This window comes from Drosophila persimilis, unplaced genomic scaffold (assembly GCF_003286085.1).
Source record: "Drosophila persimilis strain 14011-0111.01,24,50 unplaced genomic scaffold, DperRS2 tig00000793-arrow-arrow-pilon, whole genome shotgun sequence".
In the NCBI taxonomy this organism is placed as follows: Eukaryota; Metazoa; Arthropoda; class Insecta; order Diptera; family Drosophilidae; genus Drosophila; species Drosophila persimilis.
In genome coordinates this window covers 220,827-239,403 of record NW_020825354.1, presented here as the reverse complement: position 1 = coordinate 239,403, position 18,577 = coordinate 220,827, and the positions used below count along the sequence as shown (strand labels likewise).

Below are 18,577 nucleotides of genomic sequence, written 5' to 3'. Positions count from 1 at the left end.
TTTTTCTTGTCGCCTCTGAGCGAAAATATTTGTTTTAATAGCCAATATGTGTGTGGATGTACATACATGCCCGCACCAGGATACGTACCAGGCATCAGCGCAATATGATCCAACGAAAAGGGCTCGCTTCATCGAATACCTACATAAAAAAGAGTCTCGCATAAGTAATTTATGCAAGGGCTGAGAGAGCGTAATCTGCTACAAAGTGATTTATAGCTAAGCATTTTCATCGTCAGGGACCGAACTAGAGGGAGATGGAGCTGAGCAGGAGTAGGCGCCAGGAGGGAAGGTAGGAGCTAGGAGGTAGGACCAACCAACTTGTAATGGACGTAATAATGGCAATAATAATTTGCAAAACCCTTTCGGCTTGTGTCGATTTTACTGCTCAATTTGATGACCAGCGCCAGTGGTAAGGTCCCCGCAGGAGCATCCACAGCTAGCCCCCCGAGCAAGACACATAAAAGTCAATTGTCTGCAACAAATTGAACACTTTTATAGCGGCTCCCCTTTAGGACTGAACAGTGAGCTTCACTCGCGGAAATGAGCTCTCTTCTCAGAGTTTTTGACATTCTTTAACCTTCTCGTTCACTCGGTATGCCGCCACACGTTTTTTAGTTTTGATTAATCTCATGCAATTAACGGAGATATAGTGTGCAACTACGAAGTCACCGCATTAGGCAGGGCCTAAGAGTTTCCATGGATCCCAGGGCTTTTACTAGCATTACACACATCGGCCTTTGGCTACCCGGTACTCGTTTAGGAATATATTTGTCTTAGAGTAGATGGGAATGTGTGTAATACCCAGAAGGAAGCGTTTCGGACCCCATAAAGTGTATATATTCTTGATCAGCAGTAATAGCCGAATCGATTGAGCCGTGTCTGTCAGTCTGTCCGTCTTGATGAGAGCCTAGATCTCAGAGAATTAAGGAGCTAGCGCAACCAAATGTTGTATGCTGACTATCAGATTGTTACAAGTGTACTTCAAAATATCGGCCAGTCCCCTTCCGCCCCCATCTTTGGTGTCAACCAGAAAACGCCGAGTCATAGCCAGTTCCATATCTAGCAGATCTGAATCAGACCGGATCATTATAATAGAAAATGAAATGAAAAAATCGTTTTGCTGTGGCTTTCCTACCCCCTCCACGCAATGAATCATTCTCTCTCTCCCTCTCACACACTCTTCCTCGTGCAGTGCGCTCGCCTTGGCGGAGGAGAGAGAGAGAGCATGCGGCAGGCATCAGCTCCGATACCAATTCCGTCGCTTACGTATTATTACGGATAGTATATTGCTTAGGTTATATAAATCATAAGCTGCCTGCGTACCGGGTATACAACAGAGATCTGCATGGCTTTGGAATTGAATTGAGTTTAAATGAATGCGAATGTTTTGCGTTTGAAAGCGTTCGGCTTTCTCTTATGAATATGAGTTAGAATGAAGGAGTGCCTGAGACATTTGAATTACCCGAACTGTTGGCTGCGAACTCTTTGTGTTCTTTCATTGATTGGGCTTTTTGTTATTCTTGTTCATCTTTTCAAAGCAAAAACAATTGAAAGGCTATTGCTAACAGTGCACAGTGGGCGAAACAGCCGATCTAGCGGCATTAAAGTCATCGATTCTAAAATAATAAAGCTTTATTTTGAGTACATACGGCCCATAAAATCTACTCCGATTATGATGTCCTCCATGATATCAGCTACAATTAGATGGTGCCGCTAGATTCGCCTTCGCGATTCCAAGAGTGTTTGTAATTTTGCCCAATATTTCACGTCTTCACCTGTAAATGTTCGTAGTCGTATCCCATTCAGAGGCTCCATGTTCTTTTAACTAAGTCCCTTCTAATTATTGAATGAGTAGCTCCAAAGTCAGCACAAATTCGCCAAATCCCGAGTCTATGATTTTCTCTGGAGCCGCTTTCTGCTCTCGGAATCTGCCACGGTTTTAGCGATCGCTACATAGCCTGCATATTCGGCTTAGAGTTTGTTAGAATTTTTGTTTATATGTTACCAGAAACACCCACTTCCTCCACTGTCGACCTCGGTCTGATTTCTTGCTCATTTTAGAGCTCATAGTCCCCAACATTGAGGCCTGTTCTCTCCACTGAAGTGAGTCCGGTGCTGGCTGCCCAAATTTAACTATCCTCAAAAAACCACTTCTGAGACTGCTTATTTTCAGATTAAGGATATAAACAGAGGAGTTGCATTTTTCATTCCAAGAAGAACACTTTACTTTGGAGATAATTGTGTTGCGTGCTGTTTCAAACAGCTCTGAGCCAAGACTAACTATTTCTAGGCATACGGCCCATACATAGTATCGCTCACAACGAAAAATGTCGTGCATAACAGGCTTATGAAATATAAAAGGGATTTTCGCATGTGTGTTTTTCCTGAATTCCACTCACACTTAATATTTATGGCATAGTTGCACTTAATGAAATCTATGGCAAGCAACTAGAATAAAACTCTTTGATATGGCCCGCCCCACAGGACCCTTAACCGCTTTGGCTAAACTTTGTTTTCTGGACACTCCATGTGCTGTAGTATATTGCTTTGGCTCGGCTCCCGGCACGACAAAGTTATAATAGCCCTTTGGAGCAGTCATCCAACCAGGCCTGCGTGAGGAGTGGCAACTTCGCCCCCACCGCACCGCACTCGCACTCGCACCCACACATGCGTGCTGTAGGCTGCCACATCAGTTGGGTTACAGCCTCGGACAGGCCCGTGGCTTGTCGACCGGGACCAGGCGACGACAATTACAAGTGCGTGCAGAGTGCAGATGGCCCAACAACAGGGCCAACACTTAAATACAATTTGCTGCCCCGAACTGTGATGGCGAGGTGTTGCCCTGTCTGAGTTCAAAAATGCAGCTAAAAGCGGGCGGGAATGTAGTGGCTTTCACTGACAAGGTCTTGTGTCTCAGCCAGAGCCAGAGCCAGAGCGATGGCAGGTGTTTGGCCCCAAGTAAAGTAAGAAGATGCATTTCCTCAACAGCGAGGATTGGGCTGAGTGCTGTGGGGACTTGAATCTCTGGATTAGTTCAGCAATTGCAATTTGGCTAATAGACTTCTCAGCCATGCACAAAGGCTTGTCTCAAGTAATTTTCAACAAAAACTTTCCCCTTATACTACATACATACATCTGTACATCTGTGGGTGTTTGCGTGCAATTAATTTGACCAACTATTACCACAAAACGAGGCATGTACGTACATGGGCCCAGACCCTTAAAGCACTCTTCAATGAGCTCTGCTCGGCTCGGCTCAGACCGAACCGGACCAAACCAGACCGGACTAATCCGGCTGCTTCTCAAATAAATAGTTGAAATTTTCCCTATCCGAACCTGTTGGCTGGTTTGACTTTCGGCTTTTGAGGGTGTGAGTACGCACTACCACCACTGGATGCCAGCATTAAAGTTTAAATCAAACCCCCCCTAGAGAACCAGAGCTAACAGGACCAAGGCAGAGTCAACACGAGGCGCTCAGACCTCAGCTGGAACACATGAAAAATTCAAATTCGGTTTCCGATGCATATGAATGCAGCACACGCCCTTACGTGTGTGTTCCATGGGTTAACCATGGGTGGAATGTTAACCGAAAGGTCGCATCTCGTCAAAGCCAATGCGCCCATCCCGAAATCGACCGAAACACAATAGTTGAACTGCCGGGCTTTCCACTTAGTTTAATAGAGTATCAAATGCTCTCCGTGGCGGATCCTTTCCGTGCTCATTGCAGTCGAAAGCGGAGCCGAAAACCAAACACACTCCACCCGGTGCAAGAGCGCACACTGTGTGTGGAAATCTCACCCAAAAATCTCACTGAGATCAGCTCAGCTTTGCATTGATGTTTTTCTTTAGCGCGGAAAGTGTGCTGATATCAATATTTCGGGACTGTTGGAGCTTTATCATGTAGGAGTCTGATTTCTACCAACTTGTTGTGGCACAGAACACAGAACATTCTCAGAACAACTTGTTATTTGACCAAAAGTTTCTAGGTTACTTTAATTCCATTCGCTTCCATTCCATCAAATGATTTGCAAAGTCACAAGAGAAAACTATATGAAATTCGTGAAAATAAACGGAGCTGAAACTTAGATACCATCCCTCAAATTATGCTCAGTTTTGCCAAGATTTTACTTTAATTTTAATGAATCTAGGCACTTTAGTGGGTCTCATTTTTGTCTCAAATATCGTGTCCCCATGGAGGGGACATTTCTTAGCCTGCCTTTCTTTTTCTAGCTATCCTCCCATTTTCCGATAGTTTTCTGAGATATGCATTAAGAGCTGAGACCTTTTTCCAGCTGAGTATGTTCACAGGCGGTCTAGAGAAATGAGTGACCAGTGCACATTGTGTACTACACAAACAAGTACGGCACGTGGCGGTGCACCACTCCCTGCAGAATATCAAAAGCCTATGTGCAAAGAGAGTAACGCAAGACTTCGCCACTACCTACTGCATATACCACGATAGGATTTGAGGCCGGTCTAGCCATCCCCAAGAGCAGCAGCTCCGAGGGCCAGCTCAGGGCCTTTGAAACCCTCATCTCGATGCATCTCGTCTGCATCCGTTTGGCTCCTTCACGGGGCAAAGATAAGAAAACTCGATGTGCTACCAAGAAGCTGCTTTCCTTCGCGTAAAACACCTCGATCCTTGCCGGTTTCATATTCATCCCGAGAACTTAGGGCCATATTGGCCTTTGTCTGACCCAAGAATGCCGTCCGGGTTAAACTAACCTACATACTCAGTTTTAAAGATTTAAATATTTGTGCTCCACTCACATCCTTCTGTCCTATGCTACCTGCCATTTCGAAAGTTCCCAGATTTCCGCGATTAGCGTGCAAACTAGATAGTGCCTTCTTCAGCTCAGTTTTTGCGCTGGCCAGTGTCCTGAAGTTGCCTGCCAAAAGTCATTCGAAACTTTTATATGGCAGTGTAGTGCAGCCAGGAATCGTGACGGGGGACTGAGCTCCGTGTCGGATCACCGGGACAATCAAGTGGCATGATTGCTAAGCAGCATAATGCCGTTTATTGCCGCGGCAGGTCCCAACTAATTCGGTATGGCTGCACCGTCGCGCAGGCCAGTCCGCTGCTCGGCCAAGTCGATCTTTGTGAAAAGTTTGAGCGAATTCGCAATCATGGACCCCTGCACAATATGCTAAACGCCATTCTGCCACCAAAGAGGCACGAGGACGAGCAGTGCCTGGGGCAGCAGCAGCAGCAGGAGCACTAGCTGTGGCAGGAGCTGTAGCTGCAGCTGCATCCATTGAAATCATAATTTTATTATTTGTTTTTTTTTATTCCGCACCCGTTTAGCGCTGTCTGGCCGTCCCGCACTTAGTTCTACTATCCTGGCGCTTTGTTCGCGCTTCCATCTTTGGGCTCCTCCAGCTTTTTGTTAATTTCGCACGACCACAATAAAAAGCCAGTGGCATGGGGCAGAAACTCGCCACGGAGGCAATGTGAAAATGAAAATGAAAATGAAAAATATAAATTGTTTTTATGGCGGCGAGCGAAGGTGCCCTAAGCTGGGACTGGATATCGCTGGGGATATTCATTCCGATCGACCCGGCAGAAACTCGGAGTTGTGTAACGAGTTTGCCGTATCGTGAATTATGGCATCGGTCTGGCAGTTTAAGAGGCTAATTTCAGCTCTCACGCCAGCTTCAATATCGGTGTAACGTCACAACAGATTTACGGCGGATTATCGGATCCCCTGATTCAGAATTTGAGTGCTGGACGAACGGTTAGCGTCCGGTGAGAGCATCACTTGCCTCCAAATGCAAATGCGGGGCTTGCAGACGGGGCGATTTTCGATTCGTTTGTGAAGAGCATTTTGTGGCTTCATTAGTGCCCCAGAGAGGGGCTGGCTTGGGTTTGGCTTTGGGTTAGGGTTTGATTAACACTAACCGAAGCCAACCAGGGGCGGAGGCAGGGCGCTGGGGCACAGCAGAGCTGTATGGAAGCAAAGCAAGTACAATCAAGGCATATGGATTTTAATTAATTTCCATTCCATGCTGCAGAATTTTTAATTAAAAAACTTGTGCGTGGCCATCGCACACAGCATTTAGTGCTGCGTGTAAGATGCAATTGCTGGATCTGGTGGAGGAGCTGGAGGTGGGGTCCCAGCTTTGGTGGGTAGGCTTAAGCCGCATTCAATCTGAGGCTATCCCCTAACCGTTGTATTCTTTATCTTGAAGTCTTGGACTGCCGAGCTGGTGATTGGAGCGCCTGGAGCGAGTGCGACAAGAGCTGCGGCAACGGCATGATGACGCGCCGCCGCCAGATACTGCAGGTGGCTCAGAACGGCGGCAAGCACTGCCCGACGCTACTCCAGACGCGGGCCTGCCAGGGCTTCCGCTGTCACGGACACCGCGAGAAGAAGATATTGCGTGGTAAGTATGCCTATTCATACACAAAATACTATTTTTTTAGAATCTTTGGTCTAGAATTGTAGCGAAATTGATTGCAAACTTGACTTGGCAAAGAGGAACCGACTTTGGCCATGTTATGTAGGTTTTACTTTCAAATCAAATCAAGTTTTCAATATGGAAAATATATGTTTTTCTCTTTGATTTTTCTTCTGATTCTGTTTGTTATACTAGGTTCTTGAATAGTTTAGGGATACATATGTGAGTTTTGTGGTCAAACCCCGTAAAGTTCATATATTCTTGATCAGCATCAATAGCCGAGTCGATTCGCCCATATATCTCTGTCTGTCCGTCCCTAGATCTCAGTGTGGTATGGAACCAAATGATAATATTTTAAAGGTATATATGGAATACAAATTTAGTTTATTCGGAATAACAAACAAGTTCCCAGAATCAGTAGAAACCAAATGGTGATTGGTTTTTTTAAATGCGAAGTGAAATTAAACAGAATTCACATTTATTTCAACTCAAATGTATGAAAAAAGTCTGCCCATGTTTACTTAAAAAATTAAACACTTTATATTAAATATTATTAAGACTTAATTTGGAAATATTTATTTTGAAATCAGAGCTCTACAAGGATTTTATAAAATATTTCTGTATTATCCTTTTCACATTTTATTCTACGCTTCACTCTACCTCCCACTTGGGGGTGTGAATGTTTGTTTTGCAAAAATCCGCCAGAAATGGCTGCGGGACAACCCCACAGAGTGTGTGCCGTGTCGGAATCTGCTCAGTCCTGTCTGCCATCCCGGCCAGCAATTAAAGCACATTAAAGAGGTCGTTAAAATGGGCAAAGACTGCGGCGAAACGGAGCTCAAATCAAAGACGTCCGCCAAGGTCTGGCTGCCTTCGCCGGCACAGCGTTCTGCATTTGAATTCGTTTCTGTATCCGTGTCTGTCCGGTCAGTGCGTTGCGTCCCTAAGTATGCAATTAACAGTTGTCTAAAGCCAACTTGATTACCAACAAACCAACAAACAACCCAGTCGGACTTGTCTTCTTCCTTTTCCACTGCGAATGGGTTACCCATACCTGAAGCTCTCACTTCCATTTAGGTAAGGGAGGAACCACCGGGGAAATGGTTTTTTAGTTCCATGTTGGCCCAGTTATTTTGGAAAGCTCTTGGAACGGGTGGCTGTTGTAATATCAACCCCGGGAAACGATCGGAGTTTGCTTCCGGTTATAGTTTACGGAAGAACGACTACATAGATCTAAGATTCAATTCATTGGCGTGTCGTCTGTGTCCATAACCCAGTTTGAGCCGTCCATAGTGGGATGCAATGGTGGGGCAATCTCTCTCTTGAGGTTCTGCAACAAATATAGACAGTATAGAGATAAATAGGATATCAGATCAAATTGAATCTTATCTCGTAAACCTCTTTTAAGGAACTATGCAAACCCTTGCTGTGTTTTCCTGCCTGAATTATATCTCCATTACCAAAGAGGTCATTGTAAGCACTTCATAATTTTTTATATTTTTTGAGACTTACGGAATTTTATCTTATCAAAAGATATCGTACCCAATTCGAGATCTTCGAAAGTTCAAAGTCGCGCAAGCGCATCTGTTCTCGTTCTGGTAATTTCATTGCACGATTTCTTTTGACACAAACTCTTAAAGAGAAACCTTATGAATTGAGTGTTGTGTAAACAAACAAAAAATGCATAAGGAATGCATATTCCGTACAAACAGAAATTATTATGATAATTACATACATCCTTGTTGGAATAAATAAACAATTTGGATTTTTATACCAATACCAAGCTTGTCCCGTGCTACATCGTTAGTGTGAAATGCAACCCTATTATCATATTGCAAATTATTACTGAGAAATTATTAAAATCTAGATGAGCGTCGAAAAGAACAAAGAGAGCTGAGAACTACAGAACTAAAAACAGAGAATGAATGCGGAGTGCCAGACAAAAGTAGCAAGCGTTGGCCAAGGGGAGTCGTGGAATAGAACGACAGCAAAAGCGGAATGAATGCATAAGCAAAAGACAAAGAAGGGAGCAGCTGGCAGAGAGTGCAAATGCAAAACAGAACGAGCCCTATGAGTGCCAGCAGACTTTTAGCAGAGAACTAAAGGTAATTCAGCCCGAAAAAAACAAATCAAAACAAAAATATTTTAAGCCATGCACAGCCAGAAAATGTGTTAAGTCCATTGCTCATTGCAATTGGTTAAAGGAGAATTCATCGCTAAGCGCTTTATGATAATGGCTGTGTAGGAAGCATATCTATAAGCTGTACAAAGCTGTATATGCTGTAGGGCTCTCCCATGTACATACCATACCAAATACGGTTTTTTGCTAGAAAACTGCACAAAAAGTACACCGCAGTGTCCAGGTAATTTTAAAAGCTTTTTAAAATCGTTTTGCTGCTATATCCATAATGAAGGATGCATGGCAAACAATTGCAAGATGTGCTGGAAAGATTTAAAATATCAGTTTCTTCACTAGAATACTCGTATTTATAGAATATGAAGGATGCAGCTTCCGTATATGCAGCTCTTACATAAAAAGTTGCTAAGTACTTTTTCTGAGCTTACAGTAGATTTTGAAACAAAATATCCCTCTTTAAAGACAGATTATTTTTTTTAGTAAGAGCTAAGAAAAAGTATTCTGAGGAAACCAAAAAACACTTAGGGCCCAACGAAGTAGAACTTAAAATAGATTTTGCCAACTATGATAGAATTAAAGCCTAAAACGAAATTTAAAGTGATGACTTCAATTAACTTCCATCAACTGGGTTGGCCTCCTTCCAGAGTAGATTCTTTTCAGTCGTCTGCTATTATACATAAGTGATTATTACGATGACGATTGTGATTATATATAGATATGGTTATTACAAAAAACAAACACGACGTATAAATTTTTCTTAAAAAATTTCCAAAAAGAAATAAGCAACGCATTTGAAAGTTAAAAAAAAAACAAATATTTGTGGTTCAGAGTACTCTCATTTGGTACGAGCACGCTACCTGCAGCGAGGGTCTCCGGTAATGTTTCAATTAGTCAATTGCGGTAAACTCTAGAACAGCTTGTACACGCCCTTAAATGGTTTACACTATATCCTGATACTAGTGGTGATAATCCTCGATACGGAGAAAATTGGTCGGAATTATGCAGCTCGGTGGATAGTTACCCAAACAGAATTGCACCTCTACGCGGATAGTAGAGGTCTTCATCCAGACGGTGGCAGAGGGTGTTGCTGAGGTATTGGCGACCAAATTCAAATTGGGTTCAATTCAATTGGGCACTGGGTCAGATCCAGGATTTTTTCTACTGCCGGTCGCGTTGACGGCCACGAGAAAAAGACATTTGCCTGGACTATGAAGTAGAGTAACCCACGTTTTTCGACTCTCCTGGAGCTCTGTTCTATTGTACAGATAGTAATTGTTAATAAAACTAAGTGCAATGCAGAATAATCAAATATGAGAGCGCTGCCAACCCGAAAAACATATGTTTAACAGCCTTATAAAAGCTTTTAGGATCATCAAACCCAATTTGTTTTACGGGCTGTTTGTTGGCGGTAATTTCGTAAATGGAAAACCCACGACAAGCATCGGATATTACAAAATCCTAAAATGCATAAGCAGCTTGGACGAGGAGTAAAAATAAACAGTTTTACTACAAACTAAACTTTTAATTACTGGTACTTTATTTTTGCTAATGTGCACACAGACATGCATATAAAATTGGAAGTCCCCAACTATACAATGATAGTTTTTGACAAAAAAAAACACTTAATAGAGCAGTCACAATCTCATGAACAATGATTAAACGTGGTAACTGAGAGACAAAAAAGCAAGGGCTAAGGAAGAGATGGGAGTGTGCCAGAAGAAACCATAAAATATGGATTACCGGGGCCCCTACTCTCTTCACGGCGATAATTGCCATCTAAATAATTCAGAAATTCGGTTAAAGTTACATGGAATTTGGAATTTTTTCACCTCATTTGGGGCGTTTCGCTTTGCTCTGCGACATTCCCCCACACGTGAGCACAGCGCTTGTGCCGACTCTGGTCTGGAGCTGGGGCGCCGCGTCCTCCTCAGCCGCAATAATGAGCTGTGCTCATTAACGTTATAAAAATAATTGCTTTCCGCTCACACCCTCCCACCCAGGCACACAGGGCTGCCATGTGCTAAATTCCAATTAACTTGAATGTGTGGGGTACTCGTACATACGAACATGTGTGCCACTGTGTAGATGTCACCTCGCCCGCTTGGCCAAGTTGGTAATTGCCCAAGATGAACTGCCTGAGCGGCGGTTCTGTCAGTCGCGACCCCCTGCCACCGCTCCACAACCAAGCCGGGAAGTGGCCACAGGTGCACCCAGGTGCACGCGTCGCATATAGGTATGTGTGTCGTGGATTCACAGCTGACAAAGATGATTAAAAAACTGTTCTCGAAACGGCAACTCGCACGAGAAAGTTCAACATGTGTCTCAAGTCCAATTCAATATTTCAGGTCCTTGGTAGCTTTGGTGGCATTCACATCTGGGAATGAAATGCACAAAAATGCTACTAATTCGATTAACATTAGGTGACCATGTCTACATGCGAGTATATGCAGTACTCAACTTGAGTTTTTCTAGTAAATAAATATACCCGGGGCGGAGTCCGCGCAGCAGACGCAAGACCTTGGACGGCCAGCCATCCTGCATTTGATTATGCAAATGGATGTGTGAGTCTCCACCTCCACCTGTGTGTCCTCGCTGAGGACTTGTTTTGTTAGATTTGCATAAGTTGCGAGTGTTTCGGCGCCCAATATTATGCAGCACATATGGGCCACCAGCCACAGACACACTTCTTGGCCGCATACCCCTTTAGCTCAGAGACATGGGGTGAGTGCTTTGAAAATATCCTTATACAGTCTGCAGGCTGCAGGCTTTGACATCATTCAGGCGTAAATATTTTTCTCCAGGAGTTTATAATCGATTAACAGTCGTGTGTGTTTTATAATGCTCGCAGAATAGTTCGCACAGCGGTCTCGGAAAAAGGAGTTTTAAATCGGTTCTGAAATCACTAAAAAATGATTGGTATTAATTTCCCTAAAATATATGCTAAACTAAAAAAAGATTTGATAACAAATAAATTAATTAACTATTAGGGCTTTTATGTACATTTTTAGTTTGTCGTATGCGATCTTTTCTCTCTCTAATTCTCTCTCAGTCTTTTCGTATGAACAGCCAGCAAAAGGTCACTGAGGGAAGGGGCACTTTGGCCACGGAGACCGCGATCTCTCTCAATTCTGCTCGCACTTGTCAAGAGAGATTGGAAGAAATTGAGAGCAAGATAGGAACCACGACCTCTAGTTACTTACATATGCTATAATATTATTTCTGGCACTTCGTTTAGGCTCTTTCCAACTTATGATCTACTCGATTAGAACTTTAGAAATTATACCGCTAACATATTTTATTCCGCTACATCTTTCTCTTCCCGCACGTGGAACGGGCAATGATTATAATCCGATCTGTTGTGCCCTTGTAACAGTGTGCTATCTCAAGAGTCCTGGGTCTCTGAGATCTAGCCCTTCACTCTTTGAGTATCGGATATATATCGGGTACTGCAAAGTTGCCCAACCTTTGTCCTAAAATCGAACCAAAGCGGAACGGGGCTATTGTCAACAGTCGACCCAATGAGATCTGCTCTCCTCCGCTTACAATCTGTTTGCCTTTTCCCCTTTTAGCGCTGTGATGTGATGATTGAACGCAAATAGCAGACACATCGCAAGCGTAAATTATATCGAGTAAGCACAGTAAGTGTATCAACGGTAAAGGAAACATGCCAAGGGCATTCCCGAGGACAACCAAAGGGTGGGCGTGTGTGACAGTGCGACGTGTTGTCGGTGGCGTTGTGGGGGCTTGGGCGGGTGCAGTCCTTGACGCTTTGTTATCACATGTTTGAAGCTGTTTGTTAGGCGTCAGTGCTTTTTTATTCAGTCGTTTGCTAATGGCATGTTGACTCGATGCATGAGGAGGTCAACCAGCAGTGCAAACAGGAAAGCCAAGTCGGAACATCGCTCATTGCCGCGGGAAAAGAGCCGGGATTCCGTCTTTGGAGAGCCATGGCTGGGGTAACTATGGCTGCCAGCAAATTGATATCTCCCGGATGACTAAGGGCCAAAAGTCGTTCATGTAACAAACTGCATTGTGCATTCAGCCCCACACTCACCCAGGGTCCTTTCCTGCCTCTTTCCAGAAATGGCCCTGCTCCTGCCCGCCGCTCTCTCCCACAATGTCAACAGCAGCGCCATCCGGCGCAATCTGCGCACTGGCTACCGGGACTCCTACGGGCACAACTGGGATCATGGGTGAGTATCCATCTCCAACAAAATATATTTACATTGCACTGAAATCCAGCAAGATAGCCGGAAAAATATTGAATTTACTGAAACTCACAGCTAACAAAATTCCCAGCTTAGATAAAATATAAAAGTTCAAAAATTCAGCGTATGCATTTTACTATAATTACTCTATGCATTAAACTTTATTGTTTTCTTACATATATGTCGATTTGTGGCTTAACAAATATATAGGTTAGGTTAGGTTATGGCGGTACCAAGACAGAAGGACGAACCAGTTCACTTGGACCTATGTCCTATGTGTGTTGGGCAAATTATTGCATTTTAAGGGCAGTCCCATCCGATGGCTTGAATGTATTGGGACAAAATCCCTGGCTTGGTGTCGGAAAGGTCCGAAATGTTGAGGAAAGGGGCCGAATAAGAGGAAGACTACGGCATCCCTGGCAGGGCAGTGGCAGAAGAAGTGGAGAATCGCCCCCTCCTCTTCCTCGTTCCGGCAACTTCAGCAGCATTCATTCTGAGGAATTGACAGTCTGGAGGCGTGTGTGAAAATCTGCCAGTGCCCCGTGATGGCTCGAGTATCTGCAGAGCACTGTCTTTATAGCTTTGCCGAGCGTTTCTTCGATCGAGACAATAGAAATGGCCTCCTCGAGTACTACAACATCCGCTTAGAAGACAGAACAATGATCCGGCAGCCTGATGTTGAGCTTATCAGAGTAGGCGCCTCCACCCACGCGGCCGCCTAACTTTGAGGCAACACAGTATATGTGGACCTCATTTGCAGATCCAGGTTCGCCCATCCAGTCCTCGCTAAGTGGGATTGATACCTGGAAAGACGTCGAGAGGTGATTAGTAGGGATATAATAAGTAGTCTGTCCTCCCTGGTAATTGCGGGAGTCTCGTCAGGATTCCCGAGTGCCCAAACGCGGATGCTTTCCATAGTTTGGCTTCCCTCATTCTGAGGGCGAAAGTGCTACCACTTTCTCTTCCATGAACGGTATCCAGGGCTTCACCCTGGAGTAGTGCGTAGCCCGCCAGCTATGCATAGCTCTGCCATTCGTTGAACTCGGCTGAGTTTTTTGAGACAAGTTTTCTTGTCCTGGGCTGTCATGCACTCACTCCGCATAAGCTACCACGCGAAAGCCACCCCCCTCTATCACCCGCAGAATTTTGTTCACTACTACCTTCCATAGGAGGGGCGAGAGGACTCCGCCCTGTGGTGTGCCTCTGCTGAGAAGCCTGCTGGACGTTGACGTCCCGATGATGCCTCAACGGTCCTGTATTGTAGCATCTGATCAATGAGGTTCACCAATTCCGTCAGTGCACCCGTAGTGGCGGTCAGAAGGATGTCTGGACGCCTGGTTGCCACATAATACGACCTAGGCCAAACAAAACTGAATTCATTGACTGATATAATTCTCGCTTTAAGCAAAACCATAGAGATGTACATATACACATTCGTATAATATAATCCAACAATTTGTGAGCTTATTTCGAAAGAAATAAGGCAGAAGGATGCGACCCATAACGTATATATATATATTATTGACCAGCTTCAATAGCCGAGTCGATATAGCTATGTATGTCTGTCTGTCCGACCGTCCGAAGAAAACCAGCGTTTGTAAATGATTGTTTGTTAATATGTCAGCATTCGGACCTGGCGAATAACAATCATGTAATTGCGACATGCACACACGCGCATATTCGTTATCTTGTTGGATTTGTTTATCTGTCCTGTCTGCTCTACTATTTCCGATGTTTATTGCATTAGCCAAAAAGGTCCACCTTGCGTCTCTGTGGCATTATTGATTGTTCAGCAATTTAAAATCGGTATGCCAACCTTTGATAGCACCAAAACATGAACTACACAGACAAAATTAGATAGAAAGTTAGCAGAAATGCTCTTCATTGTTCTTGTGTTCTTTTTGAGTCGAAACTGTAGTTGGCAGCCAATCAATCTAATATATGAACAACAATTTTTGATTGTTTTGAATGGTATAATTGATTTAATTTTCATTCGTTTTGTCCAACGCTCAATACGTTTATATTTATTTTAATAACACAGTGCAGTTACCTATTACCAATAATTGCTTATATTTTTCAATTAAACACACAAAAGAAAGAAAAGCAACCCATTTTTCAACGCGGTCAATTGTAAAAGCAAACGAAATAATAAAAGAACAATAAAACTATCTCAACTTGTGAAGTGTAAAAAGTTTGAATTAATGGGTAACTGACAGATGGCAATGTCTTCTAGGACACCGACACCGACCATGTAAAAGGCACCCGTTCTTTGAATGGCGTGTCATCACAACCAAAGTCATCACTGTTATTGGTTGACTAGCTATGATATTAAATAAATGAATCACAGTATTATATTAAGTATTAGTTCAATGATTATTTATATATTCGTTGATTATATTTTTACTGCAACACCGGAACCACGTACATTCGATTCGAGATCAGAAAGGAAAGAGGAAGTGGACACTTCGAGTGTGACCAGACTAACTTAACATAACAGGCATATTCCAACAACTGTCTTCGCATCAATAGTTCATGTTTCTCTGTTGACACCCCTATACCGACACCGGCCATATGTAGTACCCTCTCCTATATCTTACAGCTATAGAACTGTCTTTTGAATAAGTCTCCCGTTGATTTTAGTAATGAATTCACCAAAGAAAGGGGCTCATCCTGGCTTCAGAGGGTTACGCGTCTCGTTTTTGTAGCTTCTTTTTATGGGGAAACTTTTCTCTTTTCGTCGATCCATTCAGCCTGGACATGGGCCAAACAGGGCTGAAACATTTGTGCCAAATTTGCGTTTTTATGAGCAACGGTAGGCAAAAAAAATTCTATGTCATGATGGAAAATGGTTAAATCCTGTAGGAAAGGGAACGCGTAAACGCTGGTAATAAAAGTTCATCATAAACGAAAAAATACAGCATAAAATCGTAAGCCAGCCTTGATTTGACGCGTTTTTAATTCTTTCGAGGGTCCGGCTTCTCTTGATTTTTATGATTTGCTCGGCCAGGTTGTCAGCTCTGGCGATTGGAGTCTTCGCTCTGCGTTGGCGCCTGCCGTAGTGTCTGTGACATGTCCTTAAGTGTTGTTTTCTATTTATAGTGGTGCCAGTCGTATTCCAACAAAAACTTCGAAGACAAACAAAGCTGGTCAAAGTGGTTGCTCCATGTTTGCTCTTTCTTTCGTGTCATCCTATTTTCCTTTGTTAGCTTCTTGCTTGTGTCCGTCCGTTTTGTTTGCAGAGCGAGACAAGGCCCACGACTTGTTGATATCGTCCTGGAGGTCCTGCATTGCGGTACAGTTCTTTGCCTGGTACGCCCCGAAGTCCTTCCGCATTTGGGGTGACAGAAAATCAGTCGAACATGTTTCGGTGCCGCATTATGGACACCGCAATAGGCGCACATCAATCACTTCCGGACTCCTGGCAATTTCGACCACGCTCCCCCATGCTCTCCACCATTTCCAGCACTTGCTCGGTCCGATTTTTGTTGATATTCGTGATTTTCAACTCACCCTCTCTTGAGTACTCCCTGATGCCCATCAAAAGCCGTTTATTATGATGCTCTGAGTTCTGTTGTGTTTCATTCCGAAATTAAATTAAATGCTTTTTGATTCTTCCTTTCCGTTTTCCAATTTTGTTGTACTTCTCTTCTCCCCACCTCTTTTCCAGCTCACACTCCATATTCAGCTCTGATTTCCTTCTTCCTTTCGTTCATAAACAATATCATTTTGCCCTTGGCCGCAGATTGGACAAACAGCAGAGCGTGCGTGTGTGCCCTGTTGTCCGTTTCTTTGGGGCTTAATTTAGAGACGAGCGGTGAACGGGCAGTTTGGTCGACAGAGAGCCTTGACAGCGGACAGTAAGCCACGGAAAGCTGGGCGAGGGTGGTGAACTTCTTCGAAAACGGTCGCATCTAATTGAAACGAATAAACGTACAGTGGGTAAAACGCCAAATCAAGCTCAACGAGGGGGAGGGATGCTCTGAGCCATAATACCCGGTAATCAGTCAGTATATATTATACAGTACGTGGATTACATACGTTGATTTAAGTATACATGATATTTTATACGTAACTATAAGTAAGCGCCGGCATTGGTATCGGAACCGATGACTGCTGCATGCTGACTCTCTCTCTAAGTTTTTTGGTGTGGCTGTTCGCAAAATGGTGAGGTAAGGGAGATTTCCGAACACCCAGACCGTGATCTCTCTCTATTCTGCTCACACTTGTCAAGAATGATAGGAAAAATTGAGACAAAGATAGGAACCACGACTGCTAGTTAATAATGGTTTTATATTAATTCTGGCACTTCCATTATCCTCTTTCCAACTTTTGATATATGTATGTATTTGATTAGAAATTTAACAATTTTACCGCCACTTTATTTTATTCCGCTAATAAAATGGGAACGGGCGATGATAATAATCCGATCTAAAGTACACTTGTAACAGTGTGCTATCTCAGGAGACAAACAGGTGGAAGGAAAGATAAAGATAGATCGAATCGGTTAGTAACCACTGACGCTGATCAAGAATATATATACTTTATGGGGTCGGAAACGCCCAAGTTTCGTCCTAAAAATCGGCTTTCTGGACCATAGTGCATTCAACCAAAGCAACAACCGACCCAACGAGCTTTCCCCTCCTCCGCCTACAATCTGTTTGCCTTATCTTCTTTTAGCGTAAACGCCGGAATTGGTATCGGAGCCGATGACTGCCACAAGCTCTCTCTCTCTCTCTGTCTTTTGATATTGGTATTGGTATTTTGGTTCTTAAAGACGAATTGATTTGTTTGATTAGTGCTCGAATCTCTCTTCGCGATCTCTCTCAATCGTATTTGTCATTAAAGATGTGAGGAAGCAGAGAGGACCAAGGAAGGAACCAAGAGCGCTGGTTATGTTCTAATGATTATTCTTGTGCTCCGCATAAACCGTTTCTTTTATTAGAAATTAAAAATATTTTATCTGTTCCGATTTTTCTGCAACTGTTTTTTATTCCGTTTAAACTGTCTCTCTCTCTCTCCACTTTCTTCTCACACCAATAGCAGTGGTCATATCCCGCTCCCCTCCGCCAGAGGGCCAACACTGCACGATGAACAGTGTGCGAGAGAGAAAGAGAATTAGTAAGCACGTGGAAGGGGTGGCGTAGCCACTGAAAATAGATTTGTTCGTTCTGGCTTTAAAAATTATCCGATCTGATACAGATCTGGTAGATATGCTGGTTCTCTATGATTCGGGATTTTTTCGTAGCTTTGAAATTGTGGACGCCACAGATCTTCGTCTTTTGACGAAAAAAAGCTTGATTCGGTGTGATATAACAAGAAACAGTCTGGATACAATATTTTGTTGCTGTAGCTCATGTAGTCTCAGAGACAATCATAGCTCAATCGATTTGGCTATAAGATTTGTGAACAGAAGTAAGCGTTTCCCACCTCTTAAAGTATATTCCTGATCCACGTTAAAGGGCGACAGACTCTTTCTTTCCGTCTCGTTTGTCGCCTAGATCTCAGGGATCTGTTATATCCCACCTGATATATGTACTAGATTACAGAATTTGTATCATATCGGATCATTATTATAGCAAGAATGAAGAAAACGTTGCAGAGACCCCTGACACGCGCTTACTCTGTTTCTCTCTCGCTCTCATGTACACTTTTCCTCGTGCAGTGTGCTGGAAAGAGAAGGAGAGACGGAGCGGTATGAAAACGGATAGAACTAATTTGTACAACTTTTCACATCATCATTTTGATTTATTGATATTGTTATGATTATATTTATATTGTAAAGCTTTTCCCAATCTGTTATACCTTCAATATTTATCTCCACTGCCGTTCAGAT

At 43.4% G+C, this 18,577-nt stretch overlaps 1 protein-coding gene across 2 annotated transcripts in view; it reads left to right on the top strand.

The window, feature by feature from the left end:
• LOC6600734 overlaps positions 1–18,577 on the top strand; it is a 103,699-nt gene that overhangs the window by 69,344 nt on the left and 15,778 nt on the right. For both annotated transcript variants that reach the window (XM_026992884.1, XM_026992885.1), the window contains exons 3-4: positions 6,190–6,384; positions 12,618–12,729. In XM_026992884.1, the coding sequence (XP_026848685.1) occupies positions 6,190–6,384; positions 12,618–12,729 (307 nt within the window). The remainder of the gene's footprint in view (positions 1–6,189; positions 6,385–12,617; positions 12,730–18,577) is intronic.